The sequence below is a fragment of the Garra rufa genome, chromosome 4 (assembly GCF_049309525.1).
Source record: "Garra rufa chromosome 4, GarRuf1.0, whole genome shotgun sequence".
NCBI lineage: Eukaryota > Metazoa > Chordata > Actinopteri > Cypriniformes > Cyprinidae > Garra > Garra rufa.
Window position 1 is genome coordinate 22063170 of NC_133364.1, and position 22963 is coordinate 22086132.

The 22963-nt window shown below is 35.2% G+C and overlaps 3 protein-coding genes across 3 annotated transcripts; all 3 read left to right on the forward strand.

Moving 5' to 3' along the window:
• The first annotated feature begins 3831 nt into the window (after positions 1–3831).
• LOC141332831 (sialic acid-binding Ig-like lectin 7) lies at positions 3832–8158 on the forward strand. The gene is made up of 7 exons (XM_073837787.1): positions 3832–3877; positions 4245–4613; positions 4792–5133; positions 6865–7161; positions 7782–7878; positions 7969–7987; positions 8060–8158. The coding sequence occupies exons 1-7, from the start codon at positions 3832–3834 to the stop codon at positions 8156–8158; spliced, it is 1269 nt and encodes a 422-aa protein (XP_073693888.1).
• A 5465-nt stretch (positions 8159–13623) lies between these two features.
• On the forward strand, positions 13624–16441 carry LOC141332832 (sialic acid-binding Ig-like lectin 14). Its single transcript, XM_073837788.1, has 7 exons — positions 13624–13669; positions 14040–14408; positions 14581–14904; positions 14987–15274; positions 15450–15537; positions 15959–16025; positions 16148–16441. Exons 1-7 carry the CDS (start codon positions 13624–13626, stop codon positions 16439–16441), a joined length of 1476 nt encoding a protein of 491 aa, XP_073693889.1.
• Positions 16442–19535: 3094 nt separating this feature from the next.
• On the forward strand, positions 19536–20737 carry LOC141333326 (fish-egg lectin-like). Its single transcript, XM_073838308.1, has 5 exons — positions 19536–19608; positions 19701–19928; positions 20008–20219; positions 20371–20498; positions 20596–20737. The coding sequence occupies exons 1-5, from the start codon at positions 19557–19559 to the stop codon at positions 20735–20737; spliced, it is 762 nt and encodes a 253-aa protein (XP_073694409.1). The 5' UTR covers positions 19536–19556.
• The last annotated feature ends 2226 nt before the right edge of the window (positions 20738–22963 follow it).

Here is a 22963-nt window from a genome sequence, read left to right on the forward strand (position 1 = left end):
CAGTAAAATTTTGGGTGTGTATGCAACGAGTATTCAATAAACCCTGTTTTTTTTTTAAACATAACTTTGTCTTCTGTTTTCTACTATTTTGCAGATTTTTCTCTTTGCCTGTTTGGCTAATTAAAGACAAACCCGCACTGGACCATCAGCAAGCAATTTGCTTTGTTTTAACCTATTAATCAATTCATTTTCAGTGAATTGTTTATTCCAGTCTGTATTTAGCTTTAAATTAGGTATTTGATGAGTTCAGAAACTCTTGTTATTAGATGAATATGTATAGAGACAGAGCTCATTTAGGCTATGTCCATATCAAAGCAATCCAATGCTCTCCATTGACTTTGGATTGGCGGAAGCTGCCTCCTTGTCATTTCTGACTTATAACAATAAACAATGTCTAAAAGTTGCTGTGTGACAAGGTGTACAGTAAACAAGCTAAAAAAAAACAAAAACAGAACTAGGTTTTTAATAGCTGTCGACCCAAAAAACAAGCATTTAAAGACACCGATATTTGTAGATGTCAGGGTATTTCACGTTGGGCCACTCAGTTGAATCATTTCTCCAACAAAAGGAAGGTAAGGAAAAGGTGCACTGACATAGACCAATAAAATTTAGTTTCTCAATATATCTTCTCTTTTCAGTTTCACATAGGGTGGGGGAAAATCCTTTAACATGGTTAAAAATAATGAATGCTTCCTGTCGCAAATTAAAGGAGAAGTTCACTTCCAGAACAAAAATGTGCAGATTATTTACTCAACCCTTATCATCCGAGATGTTCATGTCATTCTTCAGTTGATAAGAAATAGTTTTTTGAGGAAAACTTGAGGAAATGTTCTCCATATAGTGGGCTTCATTGGTCCCCCCAAGTTTGAACTTCCAAAATGCAGTTTAAATGCAGCTTTAAATGGCTCTGAACGATCCCAGTCGAGGAAGAAGGGTCTTATCTAGTGAAGGGTCTTTTCTATCATTTTTGAAAGAAATTGACAGTTCATATAATTTTAACCTTAAATGCTTGTCTCTGCGATGAGCATGCGTAGTCTGTGTAATCTGGGTCAATACAGTTAGGGTATGTCAAAAAACTCCTGTCTCGTTTTCTTCTTCAACGTCAAAATCATTCTACATTGCGGTTTTACCTCTTTTTTTTGTAAAGTGTGTTTGATCTACTTTGCATGTTCACTTTATGAACACTGGGTCGATACTTCTGCAGTGATGTAGGGCGATTCGGAATTTGGAGAGGAAAATAAGATGGGAGATTTTTTAAACATACCCTACCTGTATTGACCGTATTGAACCGGAAAAAAAAATTAGTTTACGCAGACTTAAACAAGACTAGCGTTTAAGATTAAAAAGTATATAAATTGTAAATTAGTTTGAAAATAGCCAGATAAAACCCTTCTTCCCCGACTGGGATCATTTAGAGACATTTAAAGCTGCATTTAAACTGCATTTTAGAAGTTCAAACTTAGGGGCACCATTAAAGTCCATTATATGGAGATAATTCCTGATTTTTTTCCTCAAGAAACATAATTTCTTATCAACTGAAGAAAGAAAGACACAAACATCTTGGATGACAAGTAAATTATCTGTAAGAACTTCTCCTATAAATTTCCCTCCAGTGGGCATAGTTCTCAGAGTAACACACAGAGCAACACGTTTTTTGAGTTGACAGCTTATAAAAATGTAGTTTTGTTTGTTTTAGCTTGTTTACTGTACACCTTGTCACTCCGGTGGATGTGGTTTTTAGTTTATGATGTGTGTTGCTCTGTCTCTATTTACGCTGCATTAATGAATAAATAAATGAATAAGTAAATAAATAAATGAACACCATTTAGATTTAAATAAGCAAAGAAAAGTGAGCATCCCTACTGTATGTCCTTGCAAAGTCCTTCAAGTGGGAGCTCTGAAGGGAGTAGGGCAATTATGTCTCTCAAAGTGACCGTTTGTCAAAGGGAACAGTGTAACACAAATGTTGTGTCCCAAATGAAATACAAAGTGGTTTTCAGTCCTGGTACAGGGAACCCACATTTTGGACATTTAGGATAACTGTGCGTTTGTTGCTATATGACCAACATCTACTGACTGGCAAATAAAGAGAGGTAATTAATGAGAACTGAATAAAAACAAACACGCTGGGAAAAGTGGGTCAAATGACAAGAACACTGAAAACACATTGAAACAGAACAACCCGACAATACTATTTTTCTGTATCGTTTTCTGTATGTTTTTAATTTTTAGAAAAATACCTGATTCGACATATCGGATGCTTTTGGTCTAAATCATATTCACTGAAAGGGTTTGAAAAGCTATTTTTAATGTATCAATGCTAATTTTTTTTTTTTTGAATTGCTAAAACACATTTCTTGAAACCATCTCAAAACCTTAAACACAAATCCAAATGTCCAAACTCAATTCACAGAACCACTGACTCTACTGGCAAAATTCAAAACCATTTCACCTAAAGTCAAAATTAAACAAAGCTTTCAAATCATGCACATATTAGTCAATACTATATGCACTACAGATCATTCATTAGACACTACATCAAAAATGGAGAACACAGTGTCCAGTGCATGTATAGTAACAAAAAAAATGTGTGTGTGGGTGTGTACTTCATCTATGTCGCAGGCAGGCAACAGGGGGAAAAAAACCTCTGGTGTGGCCTTTACAAGATAGCACGTCTATGTAACATGTTTTCCACCCTAACGTGGTACTCATGCTATTATTTTGCACAAGATTCTCTTCCGCTTTTCTTTTGCTGTTCTTTTGAACTTTGCAATTAATCAATCTGCTCAAATTTGGCTGAACTATTTGTTCTGTCTCTGTCATTCCATGCACAACAACATGGTCTATCACAGTAGCTCTAATTTCATCTGAAAAGACTGTTCTTGCTCTTGCTGTTCCTCATCCACCTCTTCCTCCACCTCATTTGCGCACTCTTCCTCTACGTATAATGACTGATGGATGTACCCATGCCATCTGTGCAATTTGTACTTGTTATATTCATATGTATTTAGAAACAAGTGTAAAATGTTTGAATTATTGTGACAGCTGTGTTGTAGTTGTGCTTAATTTTTGCTTTCTTGTGTTTATGGTTTCGCATCACAAGTTCATCACAGTGTAAATTGTGCCTTAGTGAGTGAGAATGTGTTTAGAGTTTTGAAAAAAGAGTGCATGAGATCTGCAAACTGTCTAAACTGCCTGAACTTGTTTAAGGTTTTGCAGAAAGAGTTATTTTTTTGACAAATTGGTTTAGGCCATTGAGAATTTGATTCAGAGAATGGGGTTTAGTGTCTTAGCAAATGTGAAAAACTTTAAGCAGGAAACTGGTGAAACTGACATTTATTTTTTAACACTAAGAACAGCTAAGCTAAGCTAGTGGTGGGGTAAAAGGTGACAGAGTGCATAGGGCCCAGAGGTTGACAGAGGCCCATTATGATTCTGACGATGAAAAAGGAAGTTGCACAGTACCCGTCACTCCTCGGTATATCGCTGTATGTTCACACGGAGCAGTTTCACTCAGTCTTAGATTATCAGTGCAGAACTTGGTGTCCTTCTGCGTTTAGGAAACATATTACACTGGATAGAGCCTGGTAAGTCTTAAACTCGTATTGTTCTTCTTTAGATGTTTCTTTAGAAGAGCTGTTCAGTTTGTTGAGCTGTAGGATGCTTCTAAAAAGTTATTCCAGAATAACTGTTTAGTATAAATCTGAAAACGTTTAATCAATGTGCTTTTATTTTCTTAGGGCTAAATGTATGTTTTCTATGTTGTTTAATTAAATTTTGCATTTACAAGAGTGTATTTGCCCAGAGGACAAAGTGTGTGCTAATGAAGACATGGACATGGCAGAGAAAATCTTTTTTTTCAGTTTTCTTTTACAAGGTGTGGTTTCCTTTCTCATCTTCTCATCTATTTTTACAAATGTGACATGTTTAATTGCTGAACTGTGATACTGTGGTGCTTCAGATAGTCTGCTAAAAGACACTTTGAAACATTTGCTGCATTTCCCAAGACTAATACAACTTTTTAAATAATTGTAATAGTTTTTTTCCTCACAGTTGCTATTATTTTGCTTAATGTTTATCTTTTAAAAATACTGCAGCTGAAGTTTTGTAAAAATAATGAAAACATTTTCTTTGTAATATTTTGTATTTTATATAACACAATGTTGTATTGGTGTATCAAAATGCTTCACTGTTTGTTTCTGCTTGTTTAAAATGTTTTTTTTTTTTAATCGTGTGTGTTGTAGGTGTTTGCTGTAGAGATTTCAGCATCAGTCTGCCAGAGAAGATTGAAGCTCTCAGTGGATCCTGTGTGATCATAAACTGCAAATTTGAGATTAAGAATAAACATGACAAAGACCTCTCTGAGAGAGCTACAGGACAGTGGTTCAAACATGAGACTGATTTAAAAATGAATCTAGTGTTTAACTCAAGTACCTCAAGCCAGAACTCCTTCATTAAAGGGATTATAACTGGAAAATTAAAAGACAAGAACTGCACCACTGTCTTTTATGATCTCAGATCAACTCACAGTGGTAAATATTACTTTAGGATTGAGACTAAAGGTGAACTGAAATGGACCTATAAAGAAAGAAGTGTTTCAGTTCATGTGTTCGGTAAGTGACAAAAAATTGTATTTACTGTAATTAATGTAAATTACCAATTTAAAGTAATACTGTACAATAAAATCTGTTTTATTAGAATGATCTGAAATGGTGAAATGAAAACTGGAATTTTATGGGACTAGACATTTCTCAAAATCATATATAGGACATAAATGTATGTTTGTTTCAGTTTCTCCCCGCAAACCCACAGTGCAGTTGTATGTGGAGCAGAAGGAGGTGCAGGATCAGAAGGAGGTGCAGGATCAGGAGGAGATGTTGGAGGGGAGCTCTGTGAGTCTGCACTGCTCTGCTGAGACTCTCTGCTCCTCTCCTCCACCAACTCTCACATGGAGCTCCACTCCCAGAATCCCCCTCAGTGAGAGCAGCAGACTACAGGAGCTCATCCTCATCTCTGATCTGAACTTCACTGCTACTCACCGTCAACACAGAGTCACTTTCACCTGCACTATAACCTACCAGCTACATGACAAGAACAAAACAGCACAGAGCAATATCACATTACAAGTTCAGTGTAAGATTTTTATTCCATCAGTTATTTTCCATTAGACGCACATCTACAACCCTATTTCTAAAAAAAGTATTTTTCTTTATCGTTATTTAGCTGACAAAACTAAAATATCTCAAATGTTTTCATTGAGCAATTTAATTATATTTTTTAAATATCAAAACATTGGGACAGAGACATGTTTACAACTGTATAACTTTTAATCCACAGTAAACTGCACACAGCCTGCTTAAAGTAGCTGTTCATTTTCATGAGCCACTGTGACTTCCGTACAGATGTGACGTCCGATCTACTCAGTCACCGCCTTCAGTCACCACCCCGAGCACCAACCACTGTCCCACCCTCCTTTTGTCAAACCCAGACAATATCGTGTCCATAACATTGCTAAGCAACAACAACACAAAAACAAGTCGAGAAAACCCTGTTCAGTCGATAGATGTCAAAACTACATCATTGCACAGGCTTCAGAACAACGTGAATATAAGAGACCAGTGGCACGTCAACTTCAGCCTCTTTCACACAGCCATTCCGGTAAATACACGGATAATGTGTCCCATGATTTGTTCCGGAGTTGTTTGATTTGGTTCATTCACAGTTGTTTTCCGGAATCTGTGAGTGCTTTACACTCAACCCATAAAGACATGTGACGTTTGGATGTGAGATGTAATGCGACGTGTACTTTTCACTAAACTGAAACTAACCTGAACAAACTGTGCTTCAGCGCTGATAGCGCGGAGCTGGCTCTGCCTGATCGCCGCTTCATTCCACTTTGCACATTTTTTTTTTTTTTTTGTCGTGAAGAGTCGCATGATAACGTGCATCATCACTACAACACTGCCTTTATGGCTCTGGCTTTTGTTCACACAGCGCTCGTTCCCTTAATTTTCCAGAATCAGCGTGCATTGTGAAAGGGGCTTTACTAAAGCAACAGTTATGTAGCTTACTGCATTCGGTGTTTGAAAAAGAAAAAACATTAATGATCATTCTGAAATATCCTGTTGAGTATCAGCAGGCTAGGCTCTCTCTATAGCTCTGGGTTCGGTTACAACGATACATGACCGTAGTTACCTGTGATTGGCCTGGCCGTGCGTCACTCAGAAAACAACAGGCCAATCAGAAGAGAGGCTCATGAATATTAATTAGATGGGCCAAAATCGACCTGTTTTTGACAGAGCTCCTAAAAAAGGAGCTGTAAAAATATATTGAGATGCATTTTGGCACTAATACCGCAAATATATATTCTTAAGGACATCAACAACTAAAATAAACCTCCAGAAATGTGTACAATATGGGACCTTTAAATACCTTTTTATTAATTTCTGAACTGAGTATATTAATTGCTACAGTTTTGCATGCAGAATTTCTTGTCCAATCTAAATTGATCTGTTCAACTATCCATTGGTCATTGTTTTATTCTCCTCTTCATGACTCACCATACATTTTCAATAGAAAACAGATCTGGACTCCATGCAGGGATCAAGCACATCCACTTGGATATTCTATAATCTTTTTTTTCTTTTATTTCATCCTCTGTCCCAACTTTTTTGGAGTGTGTTGCAGTCATCACAATCAAAATTTGTTTATGATTGCAATTAATTTGATCACTGAAAACATTGGACATCTTTTTTTTGACAGTTAAATATTGGTTAAGGATTAATCACATTTTACAAAATGTCTCAACTTTTTTGGAAATAGTGTTGAATATGTGTCACATTATTTTCTCTTTCTCTTTTTCAGATGTCCCTAAAATCTCTCCATCCTCCAGCTGCACCAGAACTGATGTAACTGTGTGTTTCTGTGAGGCTGATGGGAATCCCTCTCCTGAACTGGAGTGGCATCTGTCTGGATGTCCTGTCACTAACTCTTCAAACACGTTCATCAGTGAAGAGCAATTGAGCAGCACAGGTTTGAGGAGCTCCATCACTCTACATCAGTCTCTCACAAACACATCCACCCTGCAGTGTGTCAGCAGCAACACTCATGGAACTGCAAGAAAACAACTTCAACTGCCGCTCTCTCATCTGCAGTTTGCAGGTAAAACACATAATATTTCAGTCAGTCGTTACTATGTTAATTGTTTAAGTACAACACAGATACATCATTATCAGCTTTTATCAGTAATTTTGTGCATTTTGCTGAATTCTCTTTAAAGGGTTAGTTCACCCAAAACTGAAAATTAGCCCATGATTTACTAACCCGCCAGGCCTCCTAGGTGTATATGACTTCCTTCGGAATTCAATCGGAGTTATATTACAAATGATCCTGGCAGTTCTAAGCTTCAGAATTGCATGGGGAGGTGTTTCTCTTCTTCAAATCCAAAACAAGTCCAATAAAGTTTATCCATCCATAACACAGAGTGCCCCACACGACTCCAGGGGGTGAATAAAGGCCTGCTGTAGCGAATCAAATAAAAAAATGGCTTGTTCTGAGACAATGCTTATGGTTCATGGGGATTTTTATCATTATAGAGTGGTTGTGTACACACACTGCTAACACACATTTATGATTCAACATGTAAAAGTGAATTTTGCATAATAGTGGCCCTTTAACTATTTTGGAAGTGTATACTGCTGTTTTGACTATTTTTATTTTCTCTCCTTTAACTGTGAATTATGTTTATATTTTCTTTCAATGTGCATATTGTGTATTTTCAGAATGTCAACAGGCTACAGTTTCACTCTTGGTCATATTACCACTGATTCTGGTTTTGTATGCTCTGACTGTTGGACTTGGGCTCTACAAAATGAGACAGTAAGTCATTTACAGGCAACAGTCCATTTCTATAGTAAGATATTATAAAGGACTACACATTAGTAACCTAATATCCTTTCTTTCCCCCAGATTGTCTGCAAAGCTGAAGGTAAATCTTTTATTTTACATTATGAGGCAGCATGATGAGGATGCTATTGTGTAAGATTGTTTTTTTTTTCAGGCTCAGAATGAGGCAGCAGGCACATATGCTTCTCTTCAGCTCTCTGCTGAACCATCTGAATATGAGACTCTGAACATTAAGAGAGGTGACACAAAATAAACAACAAACACACAACTGATCGCCTAACTTCACATGGATCTCATGTCTGATATGGAACAAAAGCTTAAAGACCAAGAATTATTGGCAGCAAAATATGAATTGTGCCAAAATTTGATTAGACTCAAAAGTTTAAAACTATTTAGTTGTTTGAATAAAACAGTTATTTTCACATTCATACACATTTTCTATTGGCTTGTTCTAATAGAAAATGTGATTAAAATGTTATCTTCTAAAATCATTTTTAGTGAACTTTTAATGGACATTTTCCATATAAAATATTCAGACTGCTTATTTTTTCCAAAAATGTATTTTTTTTGCTGTTAAAAATAAATATGTTTTAACTGTCTATATAAAGATAAATGTCTTTTTAGCATTTTCTAATATGAACCAATATATTATATAAACATACATCTAAAAATCAAGTTTGAGTCACACTTGATAAAGGAAGCAATTCCCTCTAGAAAGGCTCAAGGGTAAGCCAAAAAAAGATTGTTTTATTATTTGATTTTATAGAAGTTACAGCAAAAGTGTATTTTGGGGTTCTTTAAGGTTTTAGAAAGTTTCTTTCCTTTACTAAAAGTTTGCTTTTTTAAATGTATCTCTTCCTGGTCAAATGACTTGTTTCAGTAATCTTCCCCATGTCCCAATGTGCATACTATCGATCCTAAATATTATGTGAGATTAGAATAAGTGTGTCCCAAAGCATACCATGCTGAAAAGAGTATGCCGCAAAATTGGTCGATTTTTCAAGGGTGGATCAGTGCACACTTTAACTCTAAAATTACCCACAACCCATTGCGCTTTGGAGAAATATTTGGTTAAAAGTGTTAAAAAACTACAAACATGGCAGACATGCTTGACTGAGACAGGTTTACATAAAAGGGGTTTGAGTTACTAATAATCTACTTTTGACCAGATAAAAAAAAAAAAAAGTTTATTTAATGTTATCTGTGTTCAACAACAATGTTAACGTTTATAAACATCCGTTTGGCCATTAACTTTTAAATGCATCATGCAAAATAAATAAATAAATAAATAAATAAAATAAATTAATTGTATGTCAAGATAGTATGTCCCAAAGCTTGCTCTCTTTCTACACACTTAAAATTATCTACTTTTTCTTTACAAAAAGAGTACATACTTTTAGAGCATAGTATAAGTAGGTGAATTAAGGATACAGCAGTTGAGTGGAAGTTTGCTAAACCAGAATTGCCACCCATAATTTAATACACAGTACACTTGTTTTGAAAAAGGTGGATAGATGTAATTCAAAAGATATTTGGATATACAAAGACGGTTTACTCCTATTACTTATGTATGGGAGAAAGTGCAACAAACAATATTGCAGAATAGTCCCGCCTTCTTAATAAAGGAGCCAATCAGTAATTGGTAAAGTCATGGTTGAATTTTTTCATTTAATCATATGATAATTTAACAATATGTTATTCAACAATAATGTTTGAACTCTGGGTAAACAATATAAGGATGAAGTTTATATCACTGAAACATACGATGAAAAAAGTTGAAACATTTTTTATGCAGAAATGATGTAACTAATTACAAATAACTAGCAAGTAGCACTGTATTTAAAGTGAAAATTGTAATTTTCTTTGTTAACTTAAAAAAATAACAGTAAAATTTGAGCGTGTATGCAATGAGTATTCAATAAACCCTGCTCTTTTTTTTAAACATAACTTTGTCTTCTGTTTTCTACTATTTTGCGGATTTTTCTCTTTGCCTGTTTGGCTAATTGAAGACAAACCCGCACTGGATCACCGGCAAGCAATTTGCTTTGTTTTAACCTAATAATCAATCACTTTTCAGTGAATTGTTTATTGCAGTCTGTATTTAGCTTTAAAGGAGCTATTTGATGAGTTCAGAAACTCTTGTTATTAGATGAATATGTATAGAGTCAGAGCTCATTTAGGCCATGTCCATATCAAAGCAATCCAACGCTCTCCATTGACTTTGGATTGGCGGACGCTGCTTCCTTGTCATTTCTGACTTATAACAATAAACAATGTCTAAAAGTTGCTGTGTGACAAGGTGTACAGTAAACAAGCTAAAAAACAGAACTAGGTTTTTATTAGCTGTCGACCCAAAAAAACAAGCATTTAAAGACATTTCACGTTGGGCCACTCAGTTGAATCATTTCTCCGACAAAAGGAAGGTAAGGAAAAGGTGCACTGACATAGACCAATAAAATTTAGTTTCTCAAAATATCTTCTCTTCTCAGGTTCACATAGGGTGGGGGAAAATCCTTTAACATGGTTAAAAATAATGAATGCTTCCTGTCGCAAATTAAAGAAATTCACTTCCAGAACAAAAATGTGCAGATAATTTACTCAACCCTTATCATCCGAGATGTTCATGTCATTCTTCAGTTGATAAGAAATAGTTTTTTGAGGAAAACTTGAGGAAACGTTCTCCATATAGTGGGCTTCATTGGTGCCCCCAAGTTTGAACTTCCAAAATGCAGTTTAAATACAGCTTTAAATGGCTCTGAACGATCCCAGTCGAGGAAGAAGGGTCTTATCTAGTGAAGGGTCTTTTCTATCATTTTTGAAAGAAATTGACAGTTCATATAATTTTAACCTTAAATGCTTGTCTCTGCGATGAGCATGCGTAGTCTGTGTAATCTGGGTCAATACAGTTAGGGTATGTCAAAAAAACTCCTGTCTCGTTTTCTTCTTCAACGTCAAAATCATTCTACATTGCGGTTTTACCTCTTTTTTTTTTTTTTTTTGTAAAGTTTGTTTGATCTACTTTGCATGTTCACTTTATGAACACTGGGTCGATACTTCTGCAGTGATGTAGGGCGATTCTGAATTTGGAGAGGAAAATAAGATGGGACAGTTTTTAAACATACCCTACCTGTATTGACCGTATTGAACCGGAAAAAAAATGTAGTTTACGCAGACTTAGACAAGACGAGTGTTTAAGGTTAAAAAGTATATAAATTGTAAATTAGTTTTGAAAATAGCCAGATAAAACCCTTCTTCCCCGACTGGGATCATTTAGAGACATTTAAAGCTGCATTTAAACTGCATTTTAGAAGTTCAAACTTAGGGGCACCATTAAAGTCCACTATGGAGATAATTCCTGATTTTTTTCCTCAAGAAACATAATTTCTTATCAACTGAAGAAAGAAAGACACAAACATCTTGGATGACAAGGGAGTGAGTAAATTATCTGTAAGAACTTCTCCTATAAATTTCCCTCCAGTGGGCATAGTTCTCAGAGTAACACATTGCGCTCTATTTCCGTGTCCTTAAACGCTAGTTTTTTGAGTTGACAGCTTATAAAAATGTAGTTTTTTTTTTTAGCTTGTTTACTGTACACCTTGTCACTCCGGTGGACGTGGTTTTTAGTTTATGACGTGTGTTGCTCTGTCTCTATTTACGCTGCCTTAATGAATAAATAAATGAATAAGTAAATAAATAAACGAACACCATTTAGATTTAAATAAGCAAAGAAAAGTGAGCATCCCTACTGTATGTCCTTGCAAAGTCCTTCAAGTGGGAGCTCTGAAGGGAGCAGGGCAATTATGTCTCTCAAAGTGACCGTTTGTCAAAGGGAACAGTGTAACACAAATGTTGTCCCAAATGAAATACAAAGTGGTTTTCAGTCCTGGTACAGGGAACCCACATTTTGGACATTTAGGATAACTGTGCGTTTGTTGCTATATGACCAACATCTACTGACTGGCAAATAAAGAGAGGTAATTAATGAGAACTGAATAAAAACAAACACGCTGGGAAAAGTGGGTCAAATGACAAGAACACTGAAAACACATTGAACAACCCTGACAATACTATTTTTCTGTATCGTTTTCTGTATGTTTTTAATTTTTAGAAAAATACCTGATTCGACATATCGGATGCTTTTGGTCTAAATCATATTCACCGAAAGGGTTTGAAAAGCTATTTTTAATGTATCAATGCAAAATTCTTTTTTTGAATTGCTAAAACACATTTCTTGAAACCATCTCAAAACCTTAAACACAAATTCAAATGTCCAAACTAAATTCACAGAACCACTGACTCCACTGGCAAAATTCAAAACCATTTCACCTAAAGTCAAAATTAAACAAAGCTTTCAAATCATACACATATCAGTCAATACTATATGCACTACAGATCATTCATTAGATACTACATCAAAAAATGGAGAACACAGTGTCCAGTGCATGTAGTTACAAAAAAATGTGTGTGTGGGTGTGTACTTCATCTATGTCGCAGGCAGGCAACAGGGGGAAAAAAAACCTCTGGTGTGGCCTTTACAAGATAGCACGTCTATGTAACATGTTTTCCACCCTAACGTGGTACTCATGCTATTATTTTGCACAAGATTCTCTTCTGCTTTTCTTTTGCTGTTCTTTTGAACTTTGCAATTAATCAATCTGCTCAAATTTGGCTGAACTATTTGTTCTGTCTCTGTCATTCCATGCACAACAGCATGGTCTATCACAGTAGCTCTAATTTTATCTAAAAAGACTGTTCTTGCTCTTGCTGTTCCTCATCCACCTCTTCCTCCACCTCATATGTGCACTCTTCCTCTACATATCATGACTGATGGATGTATCCATATCTGTGCAATTTGTACTGGTTTATATGTTGTATTTTCATATGTATTTAGAAACAAGAGAAAAATGTTTAAATTATTGTGACAGTTGTGTTGTATTTGTGCTTAATTTTTGCTTTCTTGTGTTTATGGTTTCGCATCACAACTTCATCACAGTGTAAATCGTGCCTTAGTGAGTGAGAATGTGTTTAGAGTTTTGAAAAAAAAGAGTGCATGAGATCTGCAAACTGTCTAAACTGCCTGAACTTGTTTAAGGTTTTGCAGAAAGAGTTATTTTTTTGACAAATTGGTTTAGGCCATTGAGAATTTGATTCAGAGAATGGGGTTTAGTGTCTTAGCAAATGTGAAAAACTTTAAGCAGGAAACTGGTGAAACTGACATTTATTTTTTAACACTAAGAACAGCTAAGCTAAGCTAGTGGTGGGGTAAAAGGTGACAGAGTGCATAGGGCCCAGAGGTTGACAGAGGCCCATTATGATTCTGACGCTGAAAAAGGAAGTTGCACAGTAGTCGTCACTCCTCAGTATATCACTGTATGTTCACACGGAGCAGTTTCACTCAGTCTTAGATCATCAGTGCAGAACTTGGTGTCCTTCTGCGTTTAGGAAACATATTACACTGGATAGAGCTTAGTCTGGTAAGTCTTAAACTCGTATTGTTCTTCGTTAGATGTTTCTTTAGAAGAGCAGTTCAGTTTGTTGAGCTGTAGGATGCTTCTCAAAAGTTATTCCAGAATAACTGTTTAGTATAAATCTGAAAACGTTTAATCAATGTGCATTTATTTTCTTAGGGCTAAATTTATGTTTTCTATGTTGTTTAATTCAATTTTGCAGTTACAAGAGTGTATTTGCCCAGAGGACAAAGTGTGTGCTAATGAAGACATGGACATGGCAGAGAAAATCTTTTTTTTCAGTTTTCTTTTACAAGGTGTGGTTTCCTTTCTCATCTTCTCATCTATTTTTACAAATGTGACATGTTTAATTGCTGAACTGTGATACTGTGGTGCTTCAGATAGTCTGCTAAAAGACACTTTGAAACATTTGCTGCATTTCCCAAGACTAATACAACTTTTTAAATAATTGTAATAGTTTTTTTCCTCACAGTTGCTATTATTTTGCTTAATGTTTATCTTTTAAAAATACTGCTGCTGAAGTTTTGTAAAAGTAATGAAAACATTTTCTTTGTAATATTTTGTATTTTATATAACACAATGTTGTATTGGTGTATCAAAATGCTTCACTGTTTGTTTCTGCTTGTTTAAAATGTTTTTTTTTTTTAAATCATGTGTGTGTTGTAGGTGTTTGCTGTAGAGATTTCAGCATCAGTCTGCAAGAGAAGATTGAAGCTCTCAGTGGATCCTGTGTGATCATAAACTGCAGATTTGAGATTAATGAAACATATGACAAAGACCTCACTGAGAGAGCTACAGGACTGTGGCTCAAAGATGGGTTTGATTTTAAAAAGAAAGTAGTGTTTAACCCAAGAGAATCAAGCCAGAACTCCTTCATTAAAGGGAATATAACTGGAAAATTAAAAGACAAGAACTGTACCACTGTCTTTTATGACCTCAAATCAAATCATAACGGCAAATATTATTTCAGAATTGAGACTGAAGGTAAACTGAAAGAAACCTTTACACAAACCAGTGTTTCAATGAATGTGATTGGTGAGTAAATTCATGATTCATGAAAATTCATTATTGTAATTACTGTAAATGACAATTTTTAAACTAGTATAGTAAAAGTTTAAGCGGTTTCATCAGAATTATTTGAAATTATGAAATGAAAACATGCATTTTACAGGACTGGTCATTTCTCAGAATCATATGTTTGTTTCAGAGTCTCCGCGCAAACCCACAGTGCAGCTGTATGTGGAGCAGAAGGAGGTGCAGGATCAGGAGGAGGTGTTGGAGGGGAGCTCTGTGAGTCTGCGCTGCTCTGCTGAGACTCTCTGCTCCTCTCCTCCACCAACTCTCACATGGAGCTCCACTCCCAGAATCCCCTTCAGTGAGAGCAGCAGACTACAGGAGCTCATCCTCATCTCTGATCTGAACTTCACTGCTACTCACCATCAGCACAGAGTCACTTTCACCTGCACTATAACCTACCAGCTACACGACAAGAACAAAACTGCACAGAACAACATCACATTACATGTTCAGTGTAAGATTTATGTTCTCTTGTTCACCATAAAACACCTATAATTCTATATGCTTCTCACCATATCTTTTTTTCTCTTTTTCAGATGCACCTAAAATCTCTTCTTCCTGCAGCTGTATCATTAGGAATGTATCTGTGTATGTCTGTGAGGTTGATGGGAATCCCTCTCCTGAACTGGAGTGGCATCTGTCTGGACGTCCTGTCACTAACTCTTCAAACACGTTTATCAGTGAAGAGCGATTGAGCAGCACAGGCTTGAGGAGCTCCATCACTCTACATCAGTCTCTCTCACACACATCCACTCTGAAGTGTGTCAGCAAAAACATTCATGGCAATGCAAGTCAACTGTTTCTGCTGCTTCCTCCTGTTAAATGTGAGTTTCAGTTCTAATAAACAAAAGTGTAAATTATGCATGCACCAGCCTAGTAACATAGTAACAGTTATTCCCTGCCATAGTGTTTTTTTTGTTGATTAACAATTATGATATGATTTTCTAATTGATTTTCTTGCTCATCATATTTTCCAAATATTTATTTTTTCCTGTTAAGGTTTGAATCATTCATCTGTGCTGATTGAAGTTGCTGTTGGTGCTTTGGTGGTCTTAACGATGTGTGCCATTACATATACATATGTACGGTAGGTGATATAAAAAAACAAGCAATAGAACACTTGTAAACAAAATAGAACACTTGTAAACAAATCACTTTGAAAGAGAATTGTTACAGGAAAGATTTGGCATATGACAATAAGCTGACTAATTATATTATATTTTTTTTGGACATGGTGCAGATGAAAGTGATTTACCCAGTTATGGGGAGGGAAATATTTAAATATAACTTTATTCCAAGTAGCGGCTATTGTGAAATGTCATCCGTTTTGAATAAAATGTAATATAACTTTCAAGAAAAGTTACAAAAAAATGTGTTTCTTCTTAAACTGTTATGATTCTCTGTTTGTATTTGATTGTTTGCATTGCTATTGTGATATGCAAATACAATCTATCATGTTTTGGACTTTGGTATAAAGCTGATATTAATCATGAACTAATACTTTTCAGAAAACAGAATATGAAACTTCTGCAGGCTAGAAGTGAAGATGCTACAAAAAGCATTTTGACCAATGAAGTAAGTTACAACTAACACAAAAAAATGACAACTAAACAATTTATTCACACAATCAACACCAAAACCTAAAAGCAAACTTAAAGAATATAAAGAGCACTGATTCAATTCTGTAAATATTTTAGGCCGCTCTGCAGGAGAATCAAGGTGACCCTGTTTCTGTTATGACGTCATCTGCTGAAGCCACCACAACAAACCAAGAATCAGTCATTTATTCCTCCATTGACTTCACAAACTCTAAACCACGAGAGCTGGCAAAGACTGAGAGCTCAATGGGAGAGTCTTCAAGAGCAAGAGAAGTACAGGTGATTGTGAGTGAAGATGTGATTACTAAACAAATAGGGTCAAAGCAATCAGAGGAAGAGCTGCTTGTAGACTCCTCTCAGCTTTACGCAACAGTTCAACGTCGTAACCCTTAGAAGGCCTCAGCAAGGGCATGATTTTAGAGAGTAAAAAGATGGTATTCTTTGAAGTGACTTTAAGTATCATACATGAATATGGTAATCATTTAGTATGACACTGAACTTGCTAAACTTAACAAGGATCTTTGCCTTGTCTCATTGATTGTTTAATACATTAATACTTATACACAATCTAACATATTTAAAAACTGGTACTGGTTTTCTAAAATGAATTACCTTTATTTTACATTCCTAAGAAAGTGGACTAACACAAAGAAAAAAATTGTTTTCATATATTTGTATAGACTGTCGAATTTTGTACATATCCTAAGCCTGTTGACTTTTTTGTAATGTCTTTAACATGCAGGCAAAGCTTCAACTACTTGTCTAATCTCAACATACTTTATGTCCTTATATATTATTTTGTGTGTGTGTGCGTTATAATATGCAATAATGTACTTTATTTTTTGCATTTAATCATATAATCATTTAAGAAGTAATCATATAATCATTTAAGATGTTAATAATTTGTCGTTACTTCTCTTCTACTTTCTCTTGCAGTAGTTGTTACAGTTGTTTAATGATTTTGTGTTTTCATCACAAAAATAGCCTATTTGTCTTTACATTTTATTTTCGTTGCTTTTGATTTGGTAAAATAGCAGTTGTTGAACTTGTGATGGGTAGATGAAAAAGGAATTAAGTTCGGACAAAGTGCTGAGAACTGAAAGATATTCAAAGATAACTCAATAAACTCGTTATTTTTTAGCATAACTTCGCCTACTGCTTTTTGCTATTTCATAGCTTCCTCTGTCTTTGGCTGATCTGGTGAAGAGACTGATTCAATATTTCCTGTCGTTTTGGAATGATATAACATATTTTAGTTACCAAGCTTTTCTCACTGTATCTCACAGTGTTTATGGCGTAGGCTATACCCCTCCCCCACCCCATGCCTTTATTAAAAATCAAACTATCCGTCATTCAACTAACAATAACTCAAGTGGGGAATACAATCACATTTCTCCACATTAAGCCTGACCATATGAAACGTGATGCTGACACATGACAATCCTGCTGAAAACCTGCTAGGCTGATTGGCTGGTCTAAGCTGTTTTAAGCTGGAAGTAGCTGGTTTTAGCTGACCAGGCTGGTCAGGCTGGGAAAGTGGATAAAACTCCTCTAAAATCAGCCTGATGACCAGCTAAATCCAGCCAACCAGCCTAGGCTGGTTTTAGCTGTTTTTTTGTTTATTTGTTTGTTTTTTGACAGGGAACATTTTCAGGAGGTAATTAAATGACCTAAAGTGTCAGAAGTGTAATTGAAATAATTATCAAAACAGTTTGGAACGAACAATTCTCATAGCTTGATTCTTATGTATTTAGTTACATTCATTCTTTCTAGTGCTTTCACAAGGATTGGCATTACGGATGGTATCTTCTAATCTGATCTTCTTATCTGTTCGTACATCTTGTTTTGTACGTGTGCCAGGTAATGGAGAACAACAATAGTAATATAGTACAACTGATTCACTTTTGCTATTCAACTGAACTGGGATAACACTGAACTAACTTCAGATGAATACTCTGCTTTAGGCTGGTTCCAGCATAGGCTGGTTGTCTGGTCTTAGAAGTAGCTGGTTTTAGCTGGTTGTTCCAATCTCCCAGCCTGCCAGCTTAGGAAGTGGCCAAAACTGGTTGGCTGGTTAAAGCTGGTCATAGCTGTTCAGTAGGCTGGTTTTAGAGTGTTTTTTTTTTTTTTTTTGCCACTTCCTGAGCAGGTCAGGTTTCTTTTTCAGCAGGGTAATGACACTATTATTATATGTAAAACCTAGAAAAAACTGCCAGCACTATTTGTATAAAGGTTCCAATAGAAGTTTTTCATAGTGATGCCTTTTGGTGAGCCATAGAAAGTTCACTAAAATAACTTTTCAGTTATTTAAAGAACAATTTTTTTCTTAGTGTGAAGAATATTTTAATAATCTAAAGATTTTTTTTTCCATTATAAAGAATCAACAGATGTTCAAGGTTCCTCTTGGAAGTATCAATGCCAATAAAGAACCTTTATTTGTTTATAAGGGGCAGTTCACGCAGAAAAAGTTTTTGCACAAAAAAGACTTGAGCAGTAGAATCGGGGGAAAATGCAAAGTTATTTTAGAACACTGTAAAATGTATGAGAGAAATGCAACAGTTGAACAGGGTCATTTAAAAACAAACGGAAACTTATTTGTATACTTGGTTCAAAACAACAATGGAAGAATGGGAATGTTAAAATGTTATCAGTTTACTTGTGATTGCTTTGTAGTGCTTTCACTTTTGTTTTTTTTTTCTATAGTCATCAGGTACTTTGTTCCTACATTTACAAATAACCGTGCTCTTTTTTTCATAAATGACTATTTATGAGAAACCATCATAATTGGTCTTTTACAGAGCACTGTTGTCTCCCCATTGACAAAGGGCGTACAGGTTTTATAGGTCAAGCAGTTTAAATAAAATCCCGGACATAATTATAGAGCATTTTTCGCGATGAAACGTGAACTGTGAGGATGGACGATAGACTGATCTTGTTTAAGAACGAAATCAAAGACATAACACTGGTTTTTGTCATGAATGTTAAGCTAGTTTCATGCTGCATAAATGATGTAGTTAAAGTGATACATAATTAAAACAGTGTATAGGTAACCTCCAGCAAGGAAGCAATCTAACTTATCATTTAGTGGAGGGGAGAACAGTGATATCAAAACCATGGCATGTGGACAAATTGGTCATGGGTGCACACTGCACACAAACAGAACAAAAAATGTGATCAGTGTACTTGGAAATAAAGAGTGAAGATTCTTCTAAATCATCTGGCCAAATTCCCCCTCCACTTACAGTATCAACAGCTGCCCTTACAGAATCAGGAAGCAAAGTGCTATATAACTGTCACGCAACACTGTCTCCAAACTTTGTGGCGGCACCTGTAGTGTGAGCACAGGAGAATCGCTCAATCCACTGATACAAGGTTAGCTTTGTTTAATAATTTAATAACTGTGTTGTTAATGTTAGAAAAGACACAAGTCAGTGTCTTTTTCTGAGGTAATAGACATATTTCTTTTCTTTTCAGGAACGGAACCAGGCAAATACTTCATTGTGGAACAATGAAAGTTATTCAGTGCGTCCTTCTACTCTGCCTCCTCCATTATACTCTTGGTAAACTATGAATGTGTTTTTAAGGATTCGTGAACATACTGTATAGTAATACATTTTTTTTTTAATAAATGCTATTATATTTTTCCCCATAGCTTTGGAGTGTGAAGTGGTTCCTGGTAACCTGAAGCAGATTGATGCTGGGGTTGGGATAGTAGGTGGGGTGAACGATAAAAATGAAGTCTTCCTGTTGCTGGAGAATGAGTTTAGAAGGATAAATGTAATAATGAGGCACTTTACCGTCGGACCTGCCGGAGAACTAGCGGTGAATTTATCAAACAGCGTCTTTAAGTTTCAGAGTGGTCAATTCAGCTCGATTCCAGGTAAGTAAATAAGCCAATAATTAAATATTAAAGATACACACTATTCTTTTTTTACTCATTCTCTGTATTTTAATGTCAGTCACTTTTAAACAGGTGGATGCTGGCGGTGACCAGATTATTGTAGGCGTTACTCCGCTAGATGACATCTTCTGCTTAAGTAAGGATGCTAACAACATTGGGTCAGCCAGTAATTTTCCTTGGGTACAGCTTGCAGGAAAGCTGAAGTACTACAGCTGTGGCCCGTACAGCTGTTGGGGAGTGAACGCCGCTGGAAATATTGTCATCAGAAGGGTAAGTGTACCACTAAGGATTCCGAATCTTGTAAAGTACATAACTGAAATAGGCAGCTTATAGTTCTAAGCAGCTTTGTTACATTAAAAGACTTGAAAATAGATGTAATCGCGCACTAAGTGAGTTTTATGTATCTTGTTGTGTTGCACAGGGTGTAGCGGGTGCTTCCTGTGGAGGGGTGGGTGTTTTTGATATTCTTTCTGGAAGTATGTCCATGGTTGAGGTAGCGACTGACGGCAGCGTATTTGCTGTTGACACTCAGGGGTCTTTATTTCAGAGGTAAGCTAATAAAAAAAAGCTTATTTTGTTAACAAATGTAAAATATGAGAACAATTTTCACTTGCATTAAACATTATTCCTTCATATTTTATTTTAGAACTGGTGTCTCTGCGTCAAATCCCATTGGCACAGGTTGGTTAGGATATCTTGTCTGTCCCAATGGCCACAAGCATGTGACTTTTGATCTGGGGAGGCTGTATGTCATCTGTGGTGATGGATCCATCAGGAAATGCATTTAAATGTCCAACAGTGGAGCTCATCTATCATTATAAACAGAAAATTAAACTTGATTTTTTTCTTTGCTTTGTTACATTTGTTGTTGACCAATTAACATGTTTTTATGTATGCTTTATTATTTTGCAAAGTGTGAATAAAGAATTGCTACATAATAAATTTCCTTTATAATCATAATTTATAATCAATAATTACTCAATAATCAATTTACACGATTTTAAAATAAACTGACATGTATCATAGAGAGAGATGTTCCCTTCAGTTTGTCAGAAGGAATGGAAAACCATAAAGTAATAAAGTAATTTTTTTTAATGCCAACCTCTTATTACATGACTCTTTAGCACTTATGTAAATAATTGGACACAAAACACTGATTTGATGTTTCTAATAAATAAGATGAAGCTAAAAACATACCCGTGTGAACTTTTTCACAAAATGCGAAGTACATACCTGTCAGGTAGGTTTAGGTGAAGTGCAGATGGTACGTTATTTTAAAACATATGTAAAGAGTTATAAGCGCCACTCAACGGACATTTCAAGTCAGAGCTGCGGTGGCACGTATAAAAAAACAAACGTCACGTCAAACGTACCATATGTACGTTCATCTGTTCAAGGAAAAAAAAAGAACACTCTTTTAGAGCCACTCTGTGGACTTTTCACATCGAATATGTCACGAAACTTACTTGGCGGCACATATTTTGCATCTTGCAAAAAAGTTCCCACAGGCACGTTTCGTCTTGAGATCAGGTTGGTATACTAATTATACAATTATTAACAAACCATTTATAGTAGGGTACAACAGGGCTAAAGGCACAATTTAAGAAAAAGGTGTGCTTTTCACTGTGGCCAAAGTGTATGATTGCCGAAAAATATATAAGTTTGTATTGAACATTTATGGAGCAACAGATTTTGTGTGAAAATAAATCATATAAGTTGTTTATTTTGTTTAAAAATCTTATAAATGTATAAGGTGGAAAGAGGGGCCTTTTACCCCACTCACAAGGTAAAAGGCTCGCATGGGGTAAAAGGCACACAGTATGATACATATACTTTAGTTAAATTAGGCTAAAATGTTTTTTTTTAATAATGTCTGAGTTAATACTTGTTTAAAACAATCACTTTAGCAAAGTTTGTACTATTTTCTGCTTATTTTGATAAATAAAATAATTATATTTTTGTCTAATAAATACACTGTCATTAAAATAAAACATATATTTTAAAATACAAAAACAAATTACATTTTAAAATGTAAAGATACTGAAACCATTGAAGGAGATCCCATAGTAATTTAATATAGATTTACAGTAGTAACAACAAATTATATTTTATTGTATGATATGATTAATAGCATGTTTTTAAATATGATGGTTTCGTTCTAAACATGGTGATTATCTTTAAGATGGACACCCAACATAATATATAATATTTACCATCTGAATCTAACCATGTCATGTCAACAAATGGAAAAGTCAGCCTTCTATTAATTATCATGTTAATTATTATGCCTTAACAGCAGGAGTGCTTTTTATCCCAAATACTATGCTTTTACATATTCTTTCGTTATTTAAAAACTGTTGCTTTAATTATCTTAAACAAAACATTGAAAATGAAAATGAGGAAGACCTCTGTCTCAAAATATATTTAAGAATTTTAGCTATTCTCATTTGCCTCTTAAATCTACAACATTTTTAAAAACATCAAATATTAGATCAAGTAAGCACAGAATCGCTTTGCGCTGCTGCCCGCGATCGAGTCAAGCCTCAGCCAAAATTGCACGTGTATCTTGAAAAGTGGATGTTTTAGAAAGTGCTATGGCACATTTTTCTGCCTGTGGTTTGGAGGAAAATAATATCAAAGGCGCCTTTTACCTCAGGCTGCCTTTAGCCCCGTTGTACCCTATATATATTTTTTGTACAAACTATTTATTTTTGTATGCTCTGATATTTTTCTTTATATATGTTGTTGTGTGTAGTTAAGTTGGTTACGTTTAACACATTTAACACAGTGATTATCAGTTTCACACAGTCAGGTATTGACAGTGTGGGGAAAAGTTATTTTTAAAAGTAATGCATTACAATATTGCTTTACTCCCTAAAAAAGTAACTAATTACTATACTATAATAACTAATTAAAGATTTAAAACTAATGCAAACTTTTGCGTTATTTTTTTTAAATGAATAAGCCTCAGACTAAAGAAAAAGTAAATTCACATCTGTACAGTAGAACGCAAG